The sequence below is a fragment of the Leptosomus discolor genome, chromosome 4 (assembly GCF_034619465.1).
Source record: "Leptosomus discolor isolate bLepDis1 chromosome 4, bLepDis1.hap2, whole genome shotgun sequence".
NCBI classification, from domain to species: Eukaryota; Metazoa; Chordata; class Aves; order Leptosomiformes; family Leptosomidae; genus Leptosomus; species Leptosomus discolor.
This window is the reverse complement of record NC_141394.1, coordinates 44596887-44615673: the sequence shown is the minus strand read 5'-3', so window position 1 is coordinate 44615673 and position 18787 is coordinate 44596887. Positions and strand designations below refer to the sequence as shown.

Below are 18787 nucleotides of genomic sequence, written 5' to 3'. Positions count from 1 at the left end.
TCTTCCCTAACGTTTGTTTGTAATGCTCTTTTAGCATTAGAATGTTTTTTGTTGAAGACCAGTGGAGCACGTGAGTGTACTTGCCCAGAAATTTTCTGAAGTGTTATTAAAATTGCAGATAGGAGTCTTAAGCCAAGAGAAGAACTTGAAGTTGCTGTATATAGGCAAGCCATACAGTAGAGAGTGATTTGTTATTTATTTTCTGTTTGGAATGGAAAGCTTTTACTGTAAACTTCTGTTGAGCGTGGTATTTAGTTTGCCTGTTCAAACACTTGATCAGTTTTCGCTTGGATTATGCTCTTCTGATGGGTTTAAAGGGATACAAGCTATTAAAAAAAAAAAAAGACAAATGCAATCTTTTTATCATTTTTTTACCATTACACTTGAGATTGTTAAACTTTCAGTTAGTAAAAGTCTGCCTTCTGTTTATTTCTCAATAAGTCGAAAGTTGATAATAGCCAGGTTTTTTAACAGCAACTGGCAAGTTTGTTTGGTTTTGTGCATGGATGGTCTCCTGAAAAAATATAAAAACTTTCTGTCTGTAATGATCAGTCTTAATAGTGGGGTCTTCAGAGCTATTTTCCTGTTCTATAAAGTGAGCTTTTCTATGCTTGGCAGTGAAGAATCCTAGACACATAAACTCATACTTTTAAATCTGTAGTAGCCTGTGGGAGTTTAGTGCAGTTCTGTATTGCCCAGTCTATAGAAATTTACCCTCACTTTATAAAAGCTAGCAGTCACAGGCCAGGTTTGTACTACTCAGTGAAAATATCTTCGTTACATGCAGTCCTGTCAGCCGTATGGTTAGCATTTAAATAATTTGTGTTGATGCAGTTTGTTTATTTTGGAGTCTTTAAGTCAGATATTTTATTCTCAATAAATTGCAGTGTAGAAAAAGCTCAAGAAGAGCCTTGCTGTGGGAAACTGACATTTATAGTTTAATAGGGGTTCAGTAGCTAAGAAATGTTTTACTAATAGCTGAAATCATGTGCTGACCCTTATTTCACATTAAAATGACCGGAGTTTGACACTAAAATGACAGCTGTTTAATACAACTTGAGATTTTAAAGTGCTTGAGTGTATGTAAATATTATGACTGATCTCCTAAGTGTGTTGGAAGATACTTCCAGAAATGTCCTTGTTCTAACAGTTTACTTCAGTCCCCATTTTTTTAGAATAATATTACAGAAGATAGTTTATCTGCTCTATTCAGAGGACATAGAATAATTAAGATCATATAATTGATCCCTGTAAACAAAGATTATATGTATTTTGCATTCTACTCAATTATATTGTAAGAACTGTGGAGTAGAAAACCTTGGATTTCAGATTTGTCTGGTTTGATCACTTAAAAAAGTAATGCTTGAGAAGTAGACTTCTTTGATGTCTGTTTTTTATATATAAATATATCAAATATATCATTCCTTAGAATATGTGGTAAATAGCTTAACCAGAAGGTTATTAATCTAATTCGGTCACCAGAAATGTAAAGGACAAACCATTTAGGGTCAAAACCATAAGCTGATGAGCAAGAGACATCATTATATTTTGGAACTCAGTGACATTTTGAAGAAAGAAGTGTCACCTATTGAATTTAAAGTACCTAAAGCTTTTTAGATTTCCACTAGTCAGAGCATTTTCATGCCTTTTTAGTCCAAAACATTTTACAAAATTTTTCATGCGGTCTGGCATCTTTCTTTAATACATTGCATAATGGTTTATTCTCTTGGAAAAATATACAGGTTTATACAGAAATATTTATTATTTTTTGACAGAAGTAGATTAAAGAATAAGAAGTAATAAGCCAAAATTGGATTGGCCATTAAAGTAGGATTTGAATAGGGTAGAGGAACTTTTAAGGAGACAAAACATAAGGCTGTCCTGCCATCAGAAAATCCAGTGGGGAATTGAGAGCTGGAAGGAATGAAGCTTATTTTGCAGGGAATTTGCATCTTGTAGGCTAATTGCAGGTTTCAACCAGAGCTTTTCCTGCTGTGGGGCATTTTACAGGTTGTCATATCTATGGCACAGATCATAATGTATTAGAACATGGTGGTTCTACGTATTGAAATAGGTGCTTGTTTGGGCTGATTTTAAGCATTCCTTTTGCCAGGGCTGGTTTTCAGTGGATCAACACCCTGAAACGCTTGTGTGAACGCCAGAGCTGGTGCAGGAGAGGAAAGAAGAATGAGTGACAAAGGATGAGGGAGCCGTGACAGCCCCGAATGAGGGCAACATTGGTTTTCCCAGTACTCTTTTGTTTGCCTGCTACCACTGTTCATTAAATTTATCAGAAACTTGCTGTCTTCTCCAGCATATCATGTATGAGCTTTAAAAGTACTAGTATTTGCAAATCCATACTTGGATGAGCTTTGTAGGGTGAGGGGAGAAAATAAAAAAGTTTGAGAGGCAGCTGGAGAGAGAAAACAAACATTGAGGATCAGAAATAGTGGAACTGCTGTGTCAAGGAAGGTATCCTGAGTGGACTTCACCTTCTATTATCTACATGCAAATCAGTCACTAAACTGGTGCCAAATCATGGGGAGGTGGTGGTTGTGGGGTGTTAGCTTGCTTTGATATTCTTGAGAGTCTTCTCCATCCTTCAGATTTTGGTGAAATTTGCCATTGGACCCAAAATATGGGGTCTTGCAGGTGCTGTGGAAGAATCATGAACACAAAGGAAAAAATCTGACAAATATAAATACACGTGCAGAGAGGAGGGTGGCTTGTTTTTCCTAAGGTAATTGGGCTGAAAATGGTTAAGATTGAAAGTAGGCTAGAGGGAAGAGTCATAAAATGAAAAGGCATGTTAAGACTGTGTGAAGAATTGTGCAGATTAACCAGAGAGAAGCACTTGCTAAATAATAATTGCTGCTTTATTTTGTAGATTTAGTGTAGATTCAAACCTTTAAGCACAGAATCCAAGGGAAGGGTCCTATACTAGTGCTTAGTCACCTAGAAAGAAGTAAATCTAGTGGACTTGGTGCCTGATATTTCTCCAGTTGTGCCATGTGTTTGGGAGTTAATGAAATCGGTGGAATTCAAGTGATATAATCCCCAGTACTGACTCATTGCTTTTAAATGCCCAGCCACCTGGATCAGGCTAGGTCCTCAGGCCCTGTGAGGGAAAATGTTCTTGGAAATGGTGGGCTTTTGGATCATATACGCTTGAAACAAAGTAAGTATCATGCTATTTGGTATGATCACACCAAACAAATGCTGTACCTACAGATGAACATGAACCGAACATAAATAGTTTGAAAGGAAGGTCTCCAACTTTAAGGCATTCAGCTCATTTTGCAGTGCATCAGTTTTGTGCCATTCTGAGGCACAGAAGCTGGCAGATAGTGGTGGCGAGTTGTTCGTCAACTTGAAGTGAAGCAGCTTGTTCAAGAGGGTGACTGGTGGCAGATGGGATGACACTGTGCTTAGTGGTACTTTATCTGCTTTGAGGAACTAATGAATAGAGCTCTGATAGCAAAAAGTGGTCATGTAAAGTTTCTGGGAAAGGAGATCAATAGCTTCAATTTAGCTGATAATCTTATCGACTTGATACTGCAGCCTGATTGATACTGTCTACAAGTATGACAAATTATTCGTGTCATTGTAGATAAAGATAGTCTTCTTCCAGAAAGGAGGGAGGGAAAGCATCTGTGCAGATGTTTAAACAAGCAATGTAAAGTAAGCACCAAGTAAAGTATGAGTAGATCTGTTTAAAGAAGGTGTCTTGGGACAACAGTTGATCTAAGGAGATCACAATTAACTTAGCAGAAGTAGATCTGGCTGCAGTGACCAACCCGCTGTTACCTGGTTATGCTTCACCTTCCATTGCACTCTTTCATTTGTACTGGAGAAATGTAATGGGGATCTGAGCCCTGGGTTGAGGTGAGGTGGTGTGCTCTAGTGCTGTTCACGCAAATAATGAATCACTGATTATAAGCCATATTCAATTTAACATTTGCTTCATCTTCTCTGCCTGAAGCCTACGTAGGAGTTGCATATAGGTAAAGTCAAATTGTACTTACAAGCGCTCACATCTCACTTACGTTAACATAAAAAATGGATTGGATGATCGTAAGATAGAAATTAATAATGTTGCAACTGGGATGTTGGTGTAGCTTTGCTCTGCAGTTGCATTTATGTGCAGGGGTAGCTGTGGTATCTCCAGAAGTTACAGTAGCTTGTGCTGGAGAACTTCGTCAGACTAGTAATAGCAAGCAGTAGTAGAAGGTTATCATAGCCTCGAGGTGTGAGCAGTGGTTGCTTAGATGGATTGTTTTCTTGTCGGTGTTTAGAGAAGTGCTTTGTTGTAGGAGCCAAGTTCCATTGTGTGAGAGCAGGCAAGTAAAGAGCTTTCTCTGAGAGCTTTCAGGAAGTTGAAAGTGATGTCGGAGCAAAATCTGGTATCCTTAATGAGCAGTTCAGCTGCCTAGCAGGAAGTGGGCCATGTGACAATCCACAGATAATTTAAATTAACTAACTTCATGAACCTATATTTTCAACATGACCTTACCATATCCAGCTTCCTCCCCCAACAACCTAAATAAACAAACTAGGTGTGTAATTCAGTAAAATAACTGCAGCTGGTTTTAATGGTGAATGGCAGTTTTCTGCTTGAACGAGTGCACGGGTAATATGTATAGGGCTGAATCTTCATTGTATAATTTAAAATTGTGTAATGTTAATGTAAGAGATTCTTTCACATTCTTGCCACTACATTTTTTGAAGCAGAACATACTGGGTAGGGAGGTAGTTATTCATGGCTCTACTCTTTGAAGGCACTTTTTTTTTTTTTTTCCTTGTGCTAAGAACATCAGGCTTTTTTTGGGAAAGTGGGGGAATTAATACTGCCACCCCAATCGCTTCCAGTTATTCACAACTGTAGCACCTTTTGAAGGCTGGTTGGTTTCTTTTGAGATTGGTTGGTTTATTTTTGAGCTGCTGGCTAAAAATACAGTCAGTGAAGTCTGTTTATCCTGTATATTAGTTATAATGTGCAAGTACTGTACTAGCACACTGGCCAAGCTGGCAGAGTGATTAGGGACTAGCCTTAGGCAAAAGACCTCTTCTGTAACTTTGGGGTTATCTACTGTAATTACCGTCTCTGAATCAGTCATTCAGATGTGCACTGAATTTTAGTTTTGTTGACTCCAAATGTCCTGATTATAGAGCAGTGTGATCAAGATGAAGGCTACATAATAGCATCCCCCTTCAAAAACTTCATTAAAACACCGTGCTAACCACTATTTCAGGGAAATCGTTTCCAGCGAATGTGAATATGGCAGGGCTCTGTAATCTGTGGTACGTTGTACCATCTATGCTGCCACTGGTACATGTCCACATTACCAAGGCGCTGAATCCAAGCTAAACCAGCCTGCTGAGAAGTAGAGGTTATCAGTGTGAGCTTAGTACCACAACAGCACGGTTCCGTGGCTTTTAGTCTGTTTGGAGCACAAACAGAGGGAATTCGCACCTGGAGGAAGCCTAAAGCCTGGTTTAGCCGGGATTAGTTTGGGTAAATACACCATGTGGGCCGCTTTATGCAGTGTTTGTTTTTAAGGGACAGCTGAACACGCTTGTTAATTCCTAGACTGACTTAATGTATGCACTTCACTGTTTCTTTCCCCTGCAATACTTACGGACCTCTGATATATCATGCTATCCATGCCAGAAAGAAGGGTGAGATGCTATGCTCAGGATGAGGAGAGCAGAACTGTTTCTTTCAGAAGTGCTGAGCTGGGTAGATGGGTTTAATGGTGGTAAAGCCTTGCAACCTGATACTGAGAATAAACAAGAGTCTAATCACAGGGCTGACATACTGTGACTTAAGCGCCTAAATTACCTATGTATCATAGGCAGAGACTGGGTTCTGTGGTACCCAGCACCTTAAAAAAGTGAAGTTAGACAGTGAAAATGCTAGAGAAGAAGGTGCGAGTTAATCTGAAACAGTTAATCTAATAAGCAAAGTTTATTTATTATTATTATATTAAAACAAGTATTAAACATGGTTCAGGCCAGAATTGTTTGTCTGCTCTCTTTAAAAGTAAATAAAACAGCAGCAACATAAACCCAAAGCTAAGTTCTTTTTCTAGTAGATGTATTGCCTGACGGGCATTGGTGTACAAAATATTTGGAAGAAAAACCTAAAGATTTAGTTTACACTTGGCACATTTTGCAACAAATTCATTTGTTTGTTAGAAGTCACAATACCTTTCATGTGTTTTGCCTTTTTATTTGTATAAAATGTTCAATTTTATTAATTTATGAGAATGTATGTAATTTGCTGTAATTACTAAATGTGCATTATAGGAACGATTCACATTACAGTAGGGTATGAGCTCTAGTGTTTTGAAGGTGGCTTTAACAGTTCTTTTGTGAATTTAATTTCCATTTCCAGCACCCGGCCTCACTGGAGTTGTTGGAGGGCGCCCCAGAGCGTAAGTTAACTCCTGATCATTAACTTGTGACGGGTGATAGTAGTGTTCCTACCACTCACCACCGCAAGCTTCCCCACCTTGGAACAGAAACCATGGAAGCAACTAAAGTCTTTCCGTTGTGCACTAGGCTTAATAACTGATAACAAGATCAGTGAGCGCTGTAAGAAATGTATGCAAATAGTAAAATGCTGTATTGAATTGTTGAATATGTTACATAAGTCTCTGACCAGTTCATAACAATGTCTTTGCTTAAGGAGCTGTAGGGAGAACTTTAAATGGGACTTTATGGCAGGGCAGTACAGCATGTGCTGATACATGCAGATTTCTGGAACAGATTTCGCTTGTACCTGTTAGTATGGAATAAGGGCATAGCAATTTCCGTCTCTACCAGCCCACTTCACCTAGAAATGTGAAGTCAAATGTCCCAGAACATCCCACAAAATGTTAGCATGAACGCATTACATGAGTGAGCTGAACAGAACAATGTTGAGCATAAAAAAAAGTAAAAAAATCATGGTTTGATTCAGAATTTTTCTAGTTATGGCTAAAATCTGCTGGTGATTTGTTTGCTCACCGTTCCGTACTTATTCATGAGAGCATCTAAAACTTTCCTGTCCCTAAGCAAATACTTCAGTATGTCTGTCTTGCATGTGGAGATGGGGGAAGAAACTGTAGATGTATTTCCAGTAGCTCTGTGTAACTTGCCTAGGTGTCAATGTGGGGCTAATGACAGTGCAGGAGACTTCAGTGGCATGAAGTGCGTCCCTTGACAAGAAAATATTTTTGGTGTTTTTGCTACTCCCCCCTGTAAAATTTTCTTGCTTTTTTTTAAACAAAACCTTACTTTCTTAATAATGAAATTTAAGGAATTTCTGTACTTCTCAGACCTTCCAGAATAATTTTTTCATTTCCCAAATGTTTGTCTGGTGTATGAATAGTCTAAAGATGTATGATCTAATTCGTTAATTTCTGGTTAAGTGCATTTATGCTTGTGGGTTTGTGTGTCTAGGTCTCCAGTTCTGAAGCCATTTTTCTTCTATTATCCCAAAAGCAACGTTCAGGTAAGACTTACTGCTTAAAGCCTGCTCTGTTCTTTCTGAAGTGATTTGAAACAGTCTGCTGACTCTGGCATTTTTCGGTGACTTCGAGTCCTAAAACTGCAAAGTATTCTGGTAACTGATTAAAAAGTGTTTTCCCAGAGACTGGTGTTACTCACACAGAATGTTCTACAACAGTTGAACTTGCCACTCTCGCATTTTAACTGCTGTCAGTTTTGAAATACATTGCATCAAAACCGAACTTCTCTTTTCAGGTTCTTAGAATTATAGATTTGAATTATTTTTACTGCATTTGCAAAGAGTGCTTATGAAAATGACAAATTTTTTGAAACTTAATGGTCCCTCTTTAAAGCAAAGGCAATTGGGTGTTCAGAGACTTGAACATTAATCTTGTGAACCTGGACACATCTTCTGACTTTTTGGGGTGTTTAAATTTTGTATGAACTATTGGAAATAAGTATTAAAATCACTGAATTTCCTGTGATTCACACAGGCTTTACCTTAACAGAGACTTGGACCTTTTCCTTCCAAATACCCTGTCTATAAAAATAGCAGTAGTAATTAATGCTCTTGCCTGTATTGCAAAAACTGTAAAACTATGAAAGCCTCTGAGACTATTGTGATGAGTATCAGGGAGGAGCCTGCGAATGACATCTATCTCTGTGGCCTTATTCAGTCCATAACAATAGTTTCTTTCAGTCTGAGAAGTTACGGTTCAGATCACTAGGCAGTCCTAGGTGAGAAATTACAGTGTAAGATGAAATGTTGAGCTACAGCCCTACTTCTTTTCTGTTACGCACGTACCTCTGTCTGAATTGAAGTCTTCAAGATAAACTTCAAGAAACTGGTTTTACTGAAAACAGAAAATGTTTGAATTTATAAATGTTAGTCCCTGCTTTTCAGAATTCCATCAAATACTTAATTTATCCTTTGGAGACTGCAGACAAAACTGCGTATATGCCCTTCTTTTTCCAAGGCCTTTAACTTCCTTGTAGCTATTCCATACATCTCATGCCAAGGCATCCTAATAACGGTGCTTCTCTCTCAGTAAGAGCTTTCTTACTCATTTGCCGTCAAGAAAGTGGCCACAGGCCAGGACGGTGGTCAGTGTTAGACCGCAGGTATCGTGACAGGCTTCTGCTTAGGGTGGTGAAGGGAAGCCTTAGGAGCACAGGCAGCAAGTGAAAAGCCAGGGGTGGGGGCAAACAAAAGACAATTGATTAATTGTTTTACAAAGTTGGGTTTTTTATCAGCAATGAATTTAAGTGTTCTAAGCATTTCAGAAGAGGACTGTTTCATTTTCATTGTTTAATACACATTCAGTGCTTAGCACAAATAAGCCCAGATGTTACATTTTTCTTTGAGTAGCACTCTGCCTTAGTGGGAAATAATTTAAGATTAATTTTAGAGTAAATGCTATTTAGTTATTAAAACTAAGTTTAGAAACTATCCATAGTGGAAAAGCGTTAAACCCACCCCCACCCCCTATTTCTTGTTGTTTAAAGAGGTTCAAGTACTGATTTTTATTGTCACATTTTGCTTTATACAAATGGCTTGTCTTTGCCAAGTTTAATATGAAATTATTATCTTTATGGAAGTTTAGCCTACCACTGTTTTGTTCTTCAGGTTAAATCTGAGCTTACTAATTAGCACTGTGTTCCAGACTTGGTAAAATGCTGTTGAGATTAAACAGTAACCTAATTTAGGAGGGAAAGAAAGCAGTGTCTCATCTATTCTTTTCAGTAAGGAAAATCAAAATCCTTGCTCTGCAACTAATCTGATGAATGCACTGATATGCTATTAACAAAAAGCCATGTGACCTATTGCTGTTGTACTGCATTAATGTTGAAGGTTACATAAAAGTGTGGTGTGAGTGCTTCAAGTATTTGATTCGAAGTTTTAGCCATGTATTAACAACAGTGGTCTAGCTAGAGATTACAGAGTAAGGAAGGTCTGAATTAACTGCTTTTCTAGATTGGAAGTTCAGTTACAAAGAGTCTAGTTGCTTTAGTTCAGCATTTGACCTAAAACCAAAAAAAACTACATAAGGAGATTTTCAGACATGTTAACATTACCACAGTGGGTTCTTTTGTTTTGCGTTTGATAACCTTTCTGGGTATCGGTTTGGATTCAGTATCTCGTTTGTTGTTGCCACTGCTCTTAATGCAATTGTCCCAATATTATCATAGATCACCGGTGGTTTTACAGCGCAAACAGTAGTTATTTTCCATGTGTGCTTTTTCATACTTAAAAAGTAACCTAAAACTTTCCCCTAGGGAGAAAAATTTCAGCAAACCTACTGAAGGCAAGAACAGCTTTTCTGAAATATTTTTTGATTTTTGATCTGCCTCTTGCGTAAGCATTGGAGCCTTTGTCAGTATTAGCTATTCTCTAAGCACAATTTTAAAGAGGGCCGAGTAGAATTATCTTGTGTTCGCTGACAACTGAGCACTGACAACTGGTGCAGCGCAGTTGATGTATGTTGTTCTGTTGTGGCAGTGTAACCTGATTGTATGTCAGTCTTCAGTACTCGGAGTCCTCCAAGAGATTAAATGAATGCTGTTAATCTTTCTACAAGACTGTGCTATATGATTTAACTTTGCTCACATCTAGAGTGAGCAGCCAAATTAGCTGATGAAATAGCATACTTTACTATGTAATTTTTTCAGATTTCTTTGAGGGGGTTGGGGGGTGTAGGGAGAGCTCATCATGCAAGATGAACAGCATGACACTTTTTTATTTTATGTTTTCATCTCAACATAAACCTCAAATCCAGTATGAATTTATTTTTTATGAGTTGCTTTCACAGAATTTATTTGAAGACAAATATAGGATCCAAAGTGAAGTTTGCCATTAATACAGACAGAGACCTAAAGAAGAAAAGGGGGGTTATATCATGAAAGAGCTGGAAGCTTTCAAGTTTTGGGATCCAACTGTTGAGTTGTGACACAAAATTCCATGCAGTGCTGCTGCATAAAGAGTGAGATGGAAAGAGAAAGATATGTCTTCCTTTAAAACATACCCTGCTGGATAGAGTGTTTCTTTGATTTTTTTTTTTTTCCTTTTTCCCTACACAAAGATTTATTTTAGGTTTATAATGGATCATTATTGTTGTGACTTTTTAAAAGGGAGCAACAGAATCTTATCCATACAGTTGTTATGGAAAATGTACCAGATCAATACTTAAAAATACGCTTTATTTATTCACGTCACACTGGATTTCTAATTTGATGATTTGAAAATGGGTGGTTTTTTTCCAGATCGACATATTTTTAGATGGACAGTATGTTGAAACATTTGAGGAGGATCTCACATTTACATCAGATGAGGTTGTTTCGTTTGAGCCACCTGAGATTAGCAGTGAATTGAAAGGTTTGTTCCGTCTTTTTATTTGTGAATGTATCGTTTGCTGTCTTTGTCCTGGAAAATCGTGTGCTAGATTTTGTCTGTGAAACATATTTTACCTCTTTATTTGATATATTTTAAGTCAGTTGCAAAACACTTAAGCTACTTTTCTTGGAAGGAAGGAGGTTAGCATCACACAATATAAAATGTATTTGAGACTATAACAAGTATGTAAGTAAATTTTTATTCGAAAAGCCTAGGCCTTAGACACAACTGAAGACAGTTGAATGCTGGCTTGAAATTGAAACATGGTTTCAAAGTGTACTACAGTCTTCCTTTGTTAATCCTGGAAACAGTCAGCTTTACATTATGTCAAAATAGTTGTGTTCAAATGGAGGACAGACTTACAGAATGATTAGCATTTAGATAATTAAAATTTGGCCCTATTCGATACAGCAGCCTTCACAAAATGTACAGGAATGGGATCAACCTGGAACAGGGGACTTTTAAAGAAAACATGGCAGGCTAATGATCCAGCATGGTAATTCCTGTGTTGTTGTCTGACCAAATCCTCTGCAGAAAGAAAGGAAGAAACTTGAGAAGGGCATTTAAACCAGTGAGCTAAATGGAGCAGGTCAGGATGTCTGCAATGAAAAGGAAGTGTTCAATCAGAGTTGTTCATACAAGCTAAGTACTAGGTTACTGATTATTGAAAGTGCTAGACACCTGAAAATTTTTAGATTCTTTCTAATGGCAGAACTATATACTGTATTTCTTAACGTATACCACACTTCATAATTCTCTTTTAGTCCAAACAGAATCTTTTATTACCTTATGCCTGCTCAGCAGAGAAAGGAGAGAATTAATTTAAAGCTGTGGATAGATATTTTCAGTTCTAAATCAGATGACTGTACCTAAAGACTACTTGTTAGAAATATTTCTAAAAATAATACAGATGCTGAAAGAGTAATTCAGGTATTTCAGCCAGTGTATACTCAAAAAAATTAATGCTGTGAAGGCACCAATATGTTAAGATTTATTCTGGATAGAGGTGAGTAATATTTCTCAAAACTGATAATAGAATAGTATAACAACTAATCATAAGTTAGTAGGGAATGTTCTGTATCACGTGGAGAAATTTTGAAATACACATGTGTTTTGTTATTTGAAAGTCATTAATACTGGATGCCTGATTGCCATGCATGAGTTCATTTTCCCCATTTATTCAAACATCTCTTCAATGCGATGGTTTGTGTCACGCAGAAACAAGTATGTTTTCAGCTCTTGTGCCTGTTGCAAATATAATGTCACACCAGAATCTCTCTGAGGCCAGGGAGTTCCCAGGAGGGCAGTGGGCGATTTGCATCATCAAACTGGGCAAGTTAAATAATAGGAAGTCGTTGTTGTGTTTAATGAAGGGGTTAGCAAAGGTCCTGGTACATTTTTTGTTTTCAAGGTGACTACAATGCTAAATATTGGAGAAACAAAACGCTATTAGATTCCCTGTTGCCTCCTTACCATTTGAGAAAACTTTCTGAGGTGCCTGTCATCAGCATTTAAGTACTGAATTCTTCAGGCTTTATTCAGGCAAAATCCCACTTTTGAAGGACAGCAGAGCTCCTCTGGTTGTTTCCCCTCAGAAGGATCTTTAAACTTTTGCCCTTAGTTGTAAATACAGATGTTTTCTCTATGTGACTAAATACTTACCTTCTTCTGTGGCATAATGCATGGACAGCATGGATGAGAAATAGACAAATGGGTTAGGCTGTAGGACTAACTTCTGCTAAAACATTTTCTGTCAGCATTTAGAGGAGGGAAGTATTTTCCTTAGTTTCATGGTTATCTCAAGTGCGAGGGACTGTTAGTTGTCTTTGAATAGATAAGAGAAATATGTGAAAATGGATTTCAAAAATGCCACTAGGTGTGGTTCTGGGAGGGTGGAATTTGAATTTACCGTTTGCCTTAGCTTTGGAGGGAATTCTTTTGTAGATTTGTTTAAGATGTTTATTAAATGAAAACAATTTCCTGATAAACAGATCATGAAGGATAAATCAATTAGAGTAATAATAAATGAGAGCACCAGAACACTGCCTTGAACTAGTTTTGTTTAAAGGGAGACTGTCAAAGACTGCCTGTGTAAAATATCTGATGGAGAAAAGACAGCTTATACAATTTAAACATTGTGATACTTCAGCCTTTGAAGCAGTACTATATTTTTTTCTTGAATTGTGTTTTGAATGAAATTATTAAAAATAATGTGATTTCTGTGGTGTATGAAGTGTGGTAGTCTTGTCCAAAATGAATGAATGATGAGCTTTAGTTGGATTTTTTCACATCTTCTCTCAACGGAGGAGTTTAATAAAAAACAATATTCCCAAATTAAATATAATACACCATTTAATATTTTCTGCCAAGTTTAGTGGCATGTTTCTGCTTGCATTTTTCATGGAAGTGAACATGGAAAAGACTGTGAGCATCAAGCTCAAAACAAACCTCCTGTGTCAACCGTTTAACTGTATACTTTCACTATTTCAAATTTCAGGCTTCCATGACTTAATACCAATGAGGAACCATTGTGCCAAACTAAACTATAATCACTCTTTCAACTCATCTTTTATAGCACCTACTGGGTCGCTGTCAAACTTTAGGTCTTGGTTAAAGCAGTTTAATGCTGATACGTTGTTGTTTGAGGTGTGAGTGGATGTTCTGTTTCTGACCCAGCTGTGCCAGTAGAAGAGGTTGCTGTGGTGAGCCCCCAGTTGTTTGTTACTGTTTTCCCTGTTATTGCCACTGGGATATGCCAGCAAAGCTACCCTTGTAAGTGTTGCCTGATCTGTTTCAACCAAGTAAGTACCACGAACTAAGATACACTATACAAATTCTGTGTCCTATTATAGTGAGGCATTTTGGTCATCCACAGTATCTACCACCCCATACCCAAATGAACTTTTAGGATCTGTCCAGCTGCCACTGCCATAAACTTGCAGCCTCCCTTTCTGGTGAGCGTGGCGATAACTGCAGCCAGTAGGATTTGGACATAGTTTCTTTCTTACCCAGTGTTGCTAAAGGCCTTTAGGTGAGCCTGGCTCAAGTCTGAGGAGTGAGTTGAAGATAATGATGGTTTGGCTAGGGCTGGGTTTACCTGATCACCTGATGCAGCTCACGGAGTGCATATCTACCCATGCCACAATAGTACATGCACTTTAAATCATACTTGAACTTACCATACCGTTAATACTGGTTTTAAGTATAAGTTAAACATTCATTTCTATCTTGAGGGTGAATTTAAATTGGTATAGTTATACTTCTTAATACAGTCTGCCTTTGGCTGGCATTTGGAGCATAACATCTTTAGTATTGGGTCTCTTACTCCCTAAAATTAAAAACAAAACCACAAAAATAGCACAATAGTTTAATATCCTTAGCAGAAGCAATGACAATACAGAAAAGATAGACTGATGCCTTTTCAAATTGCATTGTGTCTTGCAACATGAAGTTTGTCCAACACAGTTGGTTTACAAGACCGTCTCTTCAATTCCTTAAAACTTGGCAGTTTTTGACACATTAGACTGATATTTTCTGTGACAAGCATGTGCCCAGGGCTGAATTGTATGATGTTTTCTCAAAAAAGAAAAAAAAAATTTGGACACTTGGCAGGTGCTTCCTGTGCCTGCCACCTGCAGCTGTAGCACTAGCCCTTGTAACAGAAAGCAGGAAGGCTGTCGCTTCCCTGCTCTGAATGTTCCCCCTACTGATGTCCAAGGATGAGAAAACAATAGGAAGGGGACAGGGGAGAGGGCAACTGAGGGTGAGAAGTCTACTGCGAGTCAGGAGCATAGATGAGTCTGTTGGAGATGCTGGGACTGAAAAAACAGGGATGCCGGGAGAGCTGATATGACCATAAGGAAGCTGGATCAGGAGTCTGGAAATTACTAGATTCTCACTGCCTGAAAATTGGGATGTAAGTTTTCAGTTCAAGTTTCAGTATTGCGTTCCTATTAGCAAATAACAAACTCTGTGGCGAAGTGAGGGCTTCATCTCTTGGTTCGGGGAACAGAAACTCAGATGGTGACAGCCTACGTACTCGTAGTAATCAGCGATTACAAGAAGTCTGTGCTGTGTAACTTAACCGTCAAATCTCACATACAAACTGTGTGTATAAACTTGGAAATGTATAAAAATAGTACTTAATATGAACTTTGTTCAATGAAGCACAACAGTCCTTAGGTTCCTAAAGGCTTGCAAGTCCCATACTCAGACACTGACAAGTTAAAAAAATTCAGATTGGCTTCCTACAGAGCATGCATTTATGACCTTTTCTTACATAATACTAAGGTGTTTACAAAATTAGTAATTTGAAAAAGAAATCTTGGATTTCTTCTATGCAGCTGAGTAAGTAACTGTTATAACAGTGCATATGAAGAAATGTCTTGTCTTGAAAAGGAGTTTTAATGTCTGTAGGAAACAGTAACAAATTATCAGAATAAACAGACATTACAGTATTATCAGGACAGTAGCAACTACGTGTATTTTCCACCTGCACTGGAAGCAGAGAGATCTATGTGTTAAGAGGACAAAATTTGTCAGCTAGTCAAGATGACAAGTGGCTTCTATATATTCCACATTGCTAAAAGCGAGATGAATTTTCATGTTCAAGGGTGGTAGAAGAGGGGATGCCTGGCACAGCATTCAGCTGTAAGAAAAAGGGATTTGGGAGACAGAGCAGGAGAGATCAATTTTGTAATTCTGGTCCCCAGCCTCACCTCTTGTTCTCTAGGTGTTCCTGTGGGAAGATGGCTTTGGAAATGTTTTCAGGAGTGCTACAAATAATGCAGAAAGTATACACTTAAAATGACAGTTACATCTTCAAGATGTAGTATTATTTGTGGCTGTCATAAAAATGTATTCATTTTTACATTGTATAGATCTGCCAAGCGGTCCACATACTTATCGCTTAGAAGATCTTGCCTACACTAGAAGTGGAGACAAAGGCAACTCTGCAAACATAGGTATTTTTCTTTTTCTTGCTTTCCGAAGTGATGTAAGATTTTACGTATCAAGTGCTCCTCTCAGTTTTTTTGAAATCTCTCATCACTTGATTTTTTTTAATTGTCTGTGTGCTGAAACAAAAAATAATCTGTATAAAATAAGGAATTTACTAATGAAATATCTGTAGTTTTCTGTTTAGCAGCTGTTGAAATCTGAGGTACTAAGAAAAAATACCTGCATGTCATGCTACAAGGAGCGATATTTGTTTAGGATTGCAAAGTCCAGCTCCCCAAAGTTAAGAAATGCCTTTTTAAGGCTTCATTTACACATCGGTTACTGCTCCTTCATGTGTGTGTTATGTAGTATAATCTCCTGGTTGTCTGGTCATGGATGGTGTTTCCATACATGAATTTTCTAACATGTATATGGCTAAAACTTTGACAGTGTTAGGAAATGCCAAAATTGTTCTTGCATGTAAGAGAATGTTTTTATTATATTGTTAATCCAATTGGTGTATATCAGTGTGCAGTCTCTTTATATTGATTGTGCTCCTGCTTGCATTGTTTAATAATTCCTTCTGTTCCTTACTCCTGCATGCAACAATTGGCTCTCTTACTTGTTGGAAGATGAGAGCGTGTGGTGTTCAAAGCTCAGTATGAATTAAAGGTGCGTTTGGGATTTGATTTGCTATTAGCTGCCATGCTAAAACTGATGAATTCTGTTCATTTATATTTAGGAATATAGCTTTTTTGTTCTTGTTTATGAAACTGATGTTTTGGGTTGAAGAATGTTGATTTTTGTCTCTCCCTGCCTCCATGGTTGACCTTTGTTGCAATGTAGCATTGCCAAATCATGAATGATGCATAGCTGATAGACTTTCTCAGACGTAAAGACACTACTGCTTTGTTAAGGAACAACAATAACAACAACAAACTTGACCTTGAAGATTAATTTAGTTTTGAAGTCCACAGATAAAAAGATCCCTGTGACACAAATCTGCTTTCCTGATCCTGCTGTGGAACCTCAGCTTCAGCATAAAGTTACCCGAAGCTTATGAAAGCATATTTACAGCAATAAAAATGTAATTGTGATTTCTCACACGTCAGGATCTCATGCAAGGAGTAGGGCAAGGACCAGACCTTCAGTCACTGATCATGCGTTGTTATAGTGAATTGCGATTACTTGTCTAAGTCTCTTGTAAACCATTTAGGGGAAGAGAACTGCTTGTGGGTTGGTTGTTGTGATGTTGTTGTTCTTTAGGTGTCGTTCAGTGGCAGGGACTGTTTGCAGCCAGAAAAAGTCCAATAATTACTTAGTCTGGGAGCATTCTTTCATGTCATGCTCCACACTACCTCTGTACTGACAGAGGGAAAGCCGTCGTACTACTATTTTTTATTCAGGAGCTCATTAAAGAGGATCCATGTGTACAGTTTCAGTTAAGAGGAGGATCTCAAATCAGTTTTGAAAGGATAAATACAAATTGGTTTTAACAGCTCCTATTCCAACTAACACCAGTTATACCTAACAGGTGTGATAGCACGGCATCCCCTCTACTATCCATACCTAAAGAAAACTTTAACTGCTCAAGCCCTGGAAAATTACTTCCAACACCTTTTAGAGCGAGAAAAACCCGAAGAGGAACTAGTAACAAGGTGAGTACCTTGCTGCTCAGTCCACAGTTGTACGGTAGATACGTGATGGTATCAGAAAATACCTTAAAGTGTGTTAACATAAATATTGCAAACCTTGAGCCTCTCCGGAAGCTGGACAAAGGCAGTGAAGGTATTTAAATTACCAGAATTAGCATATTAGTGTTGGGGCTATTTCTTTGTTTTGTTCCAGGACAGAATGTGTCTACAAAATAGAAATAACTCCTAATGCCCTTTGAGAAATTGTTCTCAAATCATTTGGAGACTCAGGAGCTTTAATAACTGAAGCTTCCCAAGCCTTAGAGCCACTGTGGAACTGGGAGTTTGAAATCCCTAGAACACCACCTGAGAGACATTCACACAGCCAGTATAGGCTGGAGCCCAGACTTTCCTGATTGTCCGTCAGAAACACGCCTCATCCTATCCCTGTCTATGCAAAACATTTTAATCTTTATGAAGTTCACTCACTTTCTCTAAAGTACACCTTTGAGTACCCCACTCTAACCCACTTTTTTGCCACGTATACCAAGCCAGAATTTAAAGAAAAAAAACACAACTAGTTTCCCTATTCAAAATATGAAGGAGAATACATCCTAAACAGGACACTTTTACCAAGTATTGATCTACAAAAGAATATTCTCTGCCAGCAGACAGCATACGTAACATTTTTGTTTTCATGGTATCTTCAGCGGATGCTCAGGGGGGCTGGCAAATGGGACACATACTGTTCTTGTAGCATGAGGTAATAGGGCTCATTCTCCTACGGATGTCCAATAAAACAGCCAACAGATTTTAAACCTTTTTTTCTGTCTTTGGAAACGAACAGAAGCTTAATATTGCAACAAAACCATTCAGTCGTCTAAAACCTGTTTTGATACAGAGTCGGTTATTCTGCCAAAATCGTCCTGTGCTTCCGTGGGTAATGGGTAAACTGTTAAGTGTCTTTTTGCTTGTTCAAAGAGCTTGAGTCAGAAAGGTGCAGCTCAAAGCTCAGAGAGAGCTTGGAGTTATTTTAACCCTTGATCTTTGAGCTGTAAGGGCTGTTCTTTCTCTTCATAAGCGGCTCAGTACAGATCTCACCCGCTGTTTCGTAAGTGCTAACAAATCTATGTATCTAATAAATTGTGATACCAAGAAATGTAATTAAATTTTCTCTGAAACAGAGCAGAGAAAGGAAGAAATAAAAAATACCATGCTTTCTAATGATACTTCTAGAAATTGATTCATTGTTGTTCCTTAATGCTGTTTCTGTTCATAAATAAAAGTTGAAATTTGCTGTGTCTGGATGAAGCCAATTTATTTTGGTTAA

At 37.9% G+C, this 18787-nt stretch overlaps 1 protein-coding gene across 2 annotated transcripts in view; it reads left to right on the top strand.

Moving 5' to 3' along the window:
- The window catches only part of LOC104344957 (uncharacterized), a 62932-nt gene that overhangs the window by 38909 nt on the left and 5236 nt on the right, over positions 1 to 18787 (top strand). For both annotated transcript variants that reach the window (XM_086464058.1, XM_086464059.1), the window contains 5 exons: positions 6398 to 6437; positions 7447 to 7498; positions 10756 to 10867; positions 15766 to 15849; positions 17358 to 17481. In XM_086464058.1, the coding sequence (XP_086320184.1) occupies positions 6398 to 6437; positions 7447 to 7498; positions 10756 to 10867; positions 15766 to 15849; positions 17358 to 17481 (412 nt within the window). The remainder of the gene's footprint in view (positions 1 to 6397; positions 6438 to 7446; positions 7499 to 10755; positions 10868 to 15765; positions 15850 to 17357; positions 17482 to 18787) is intronic.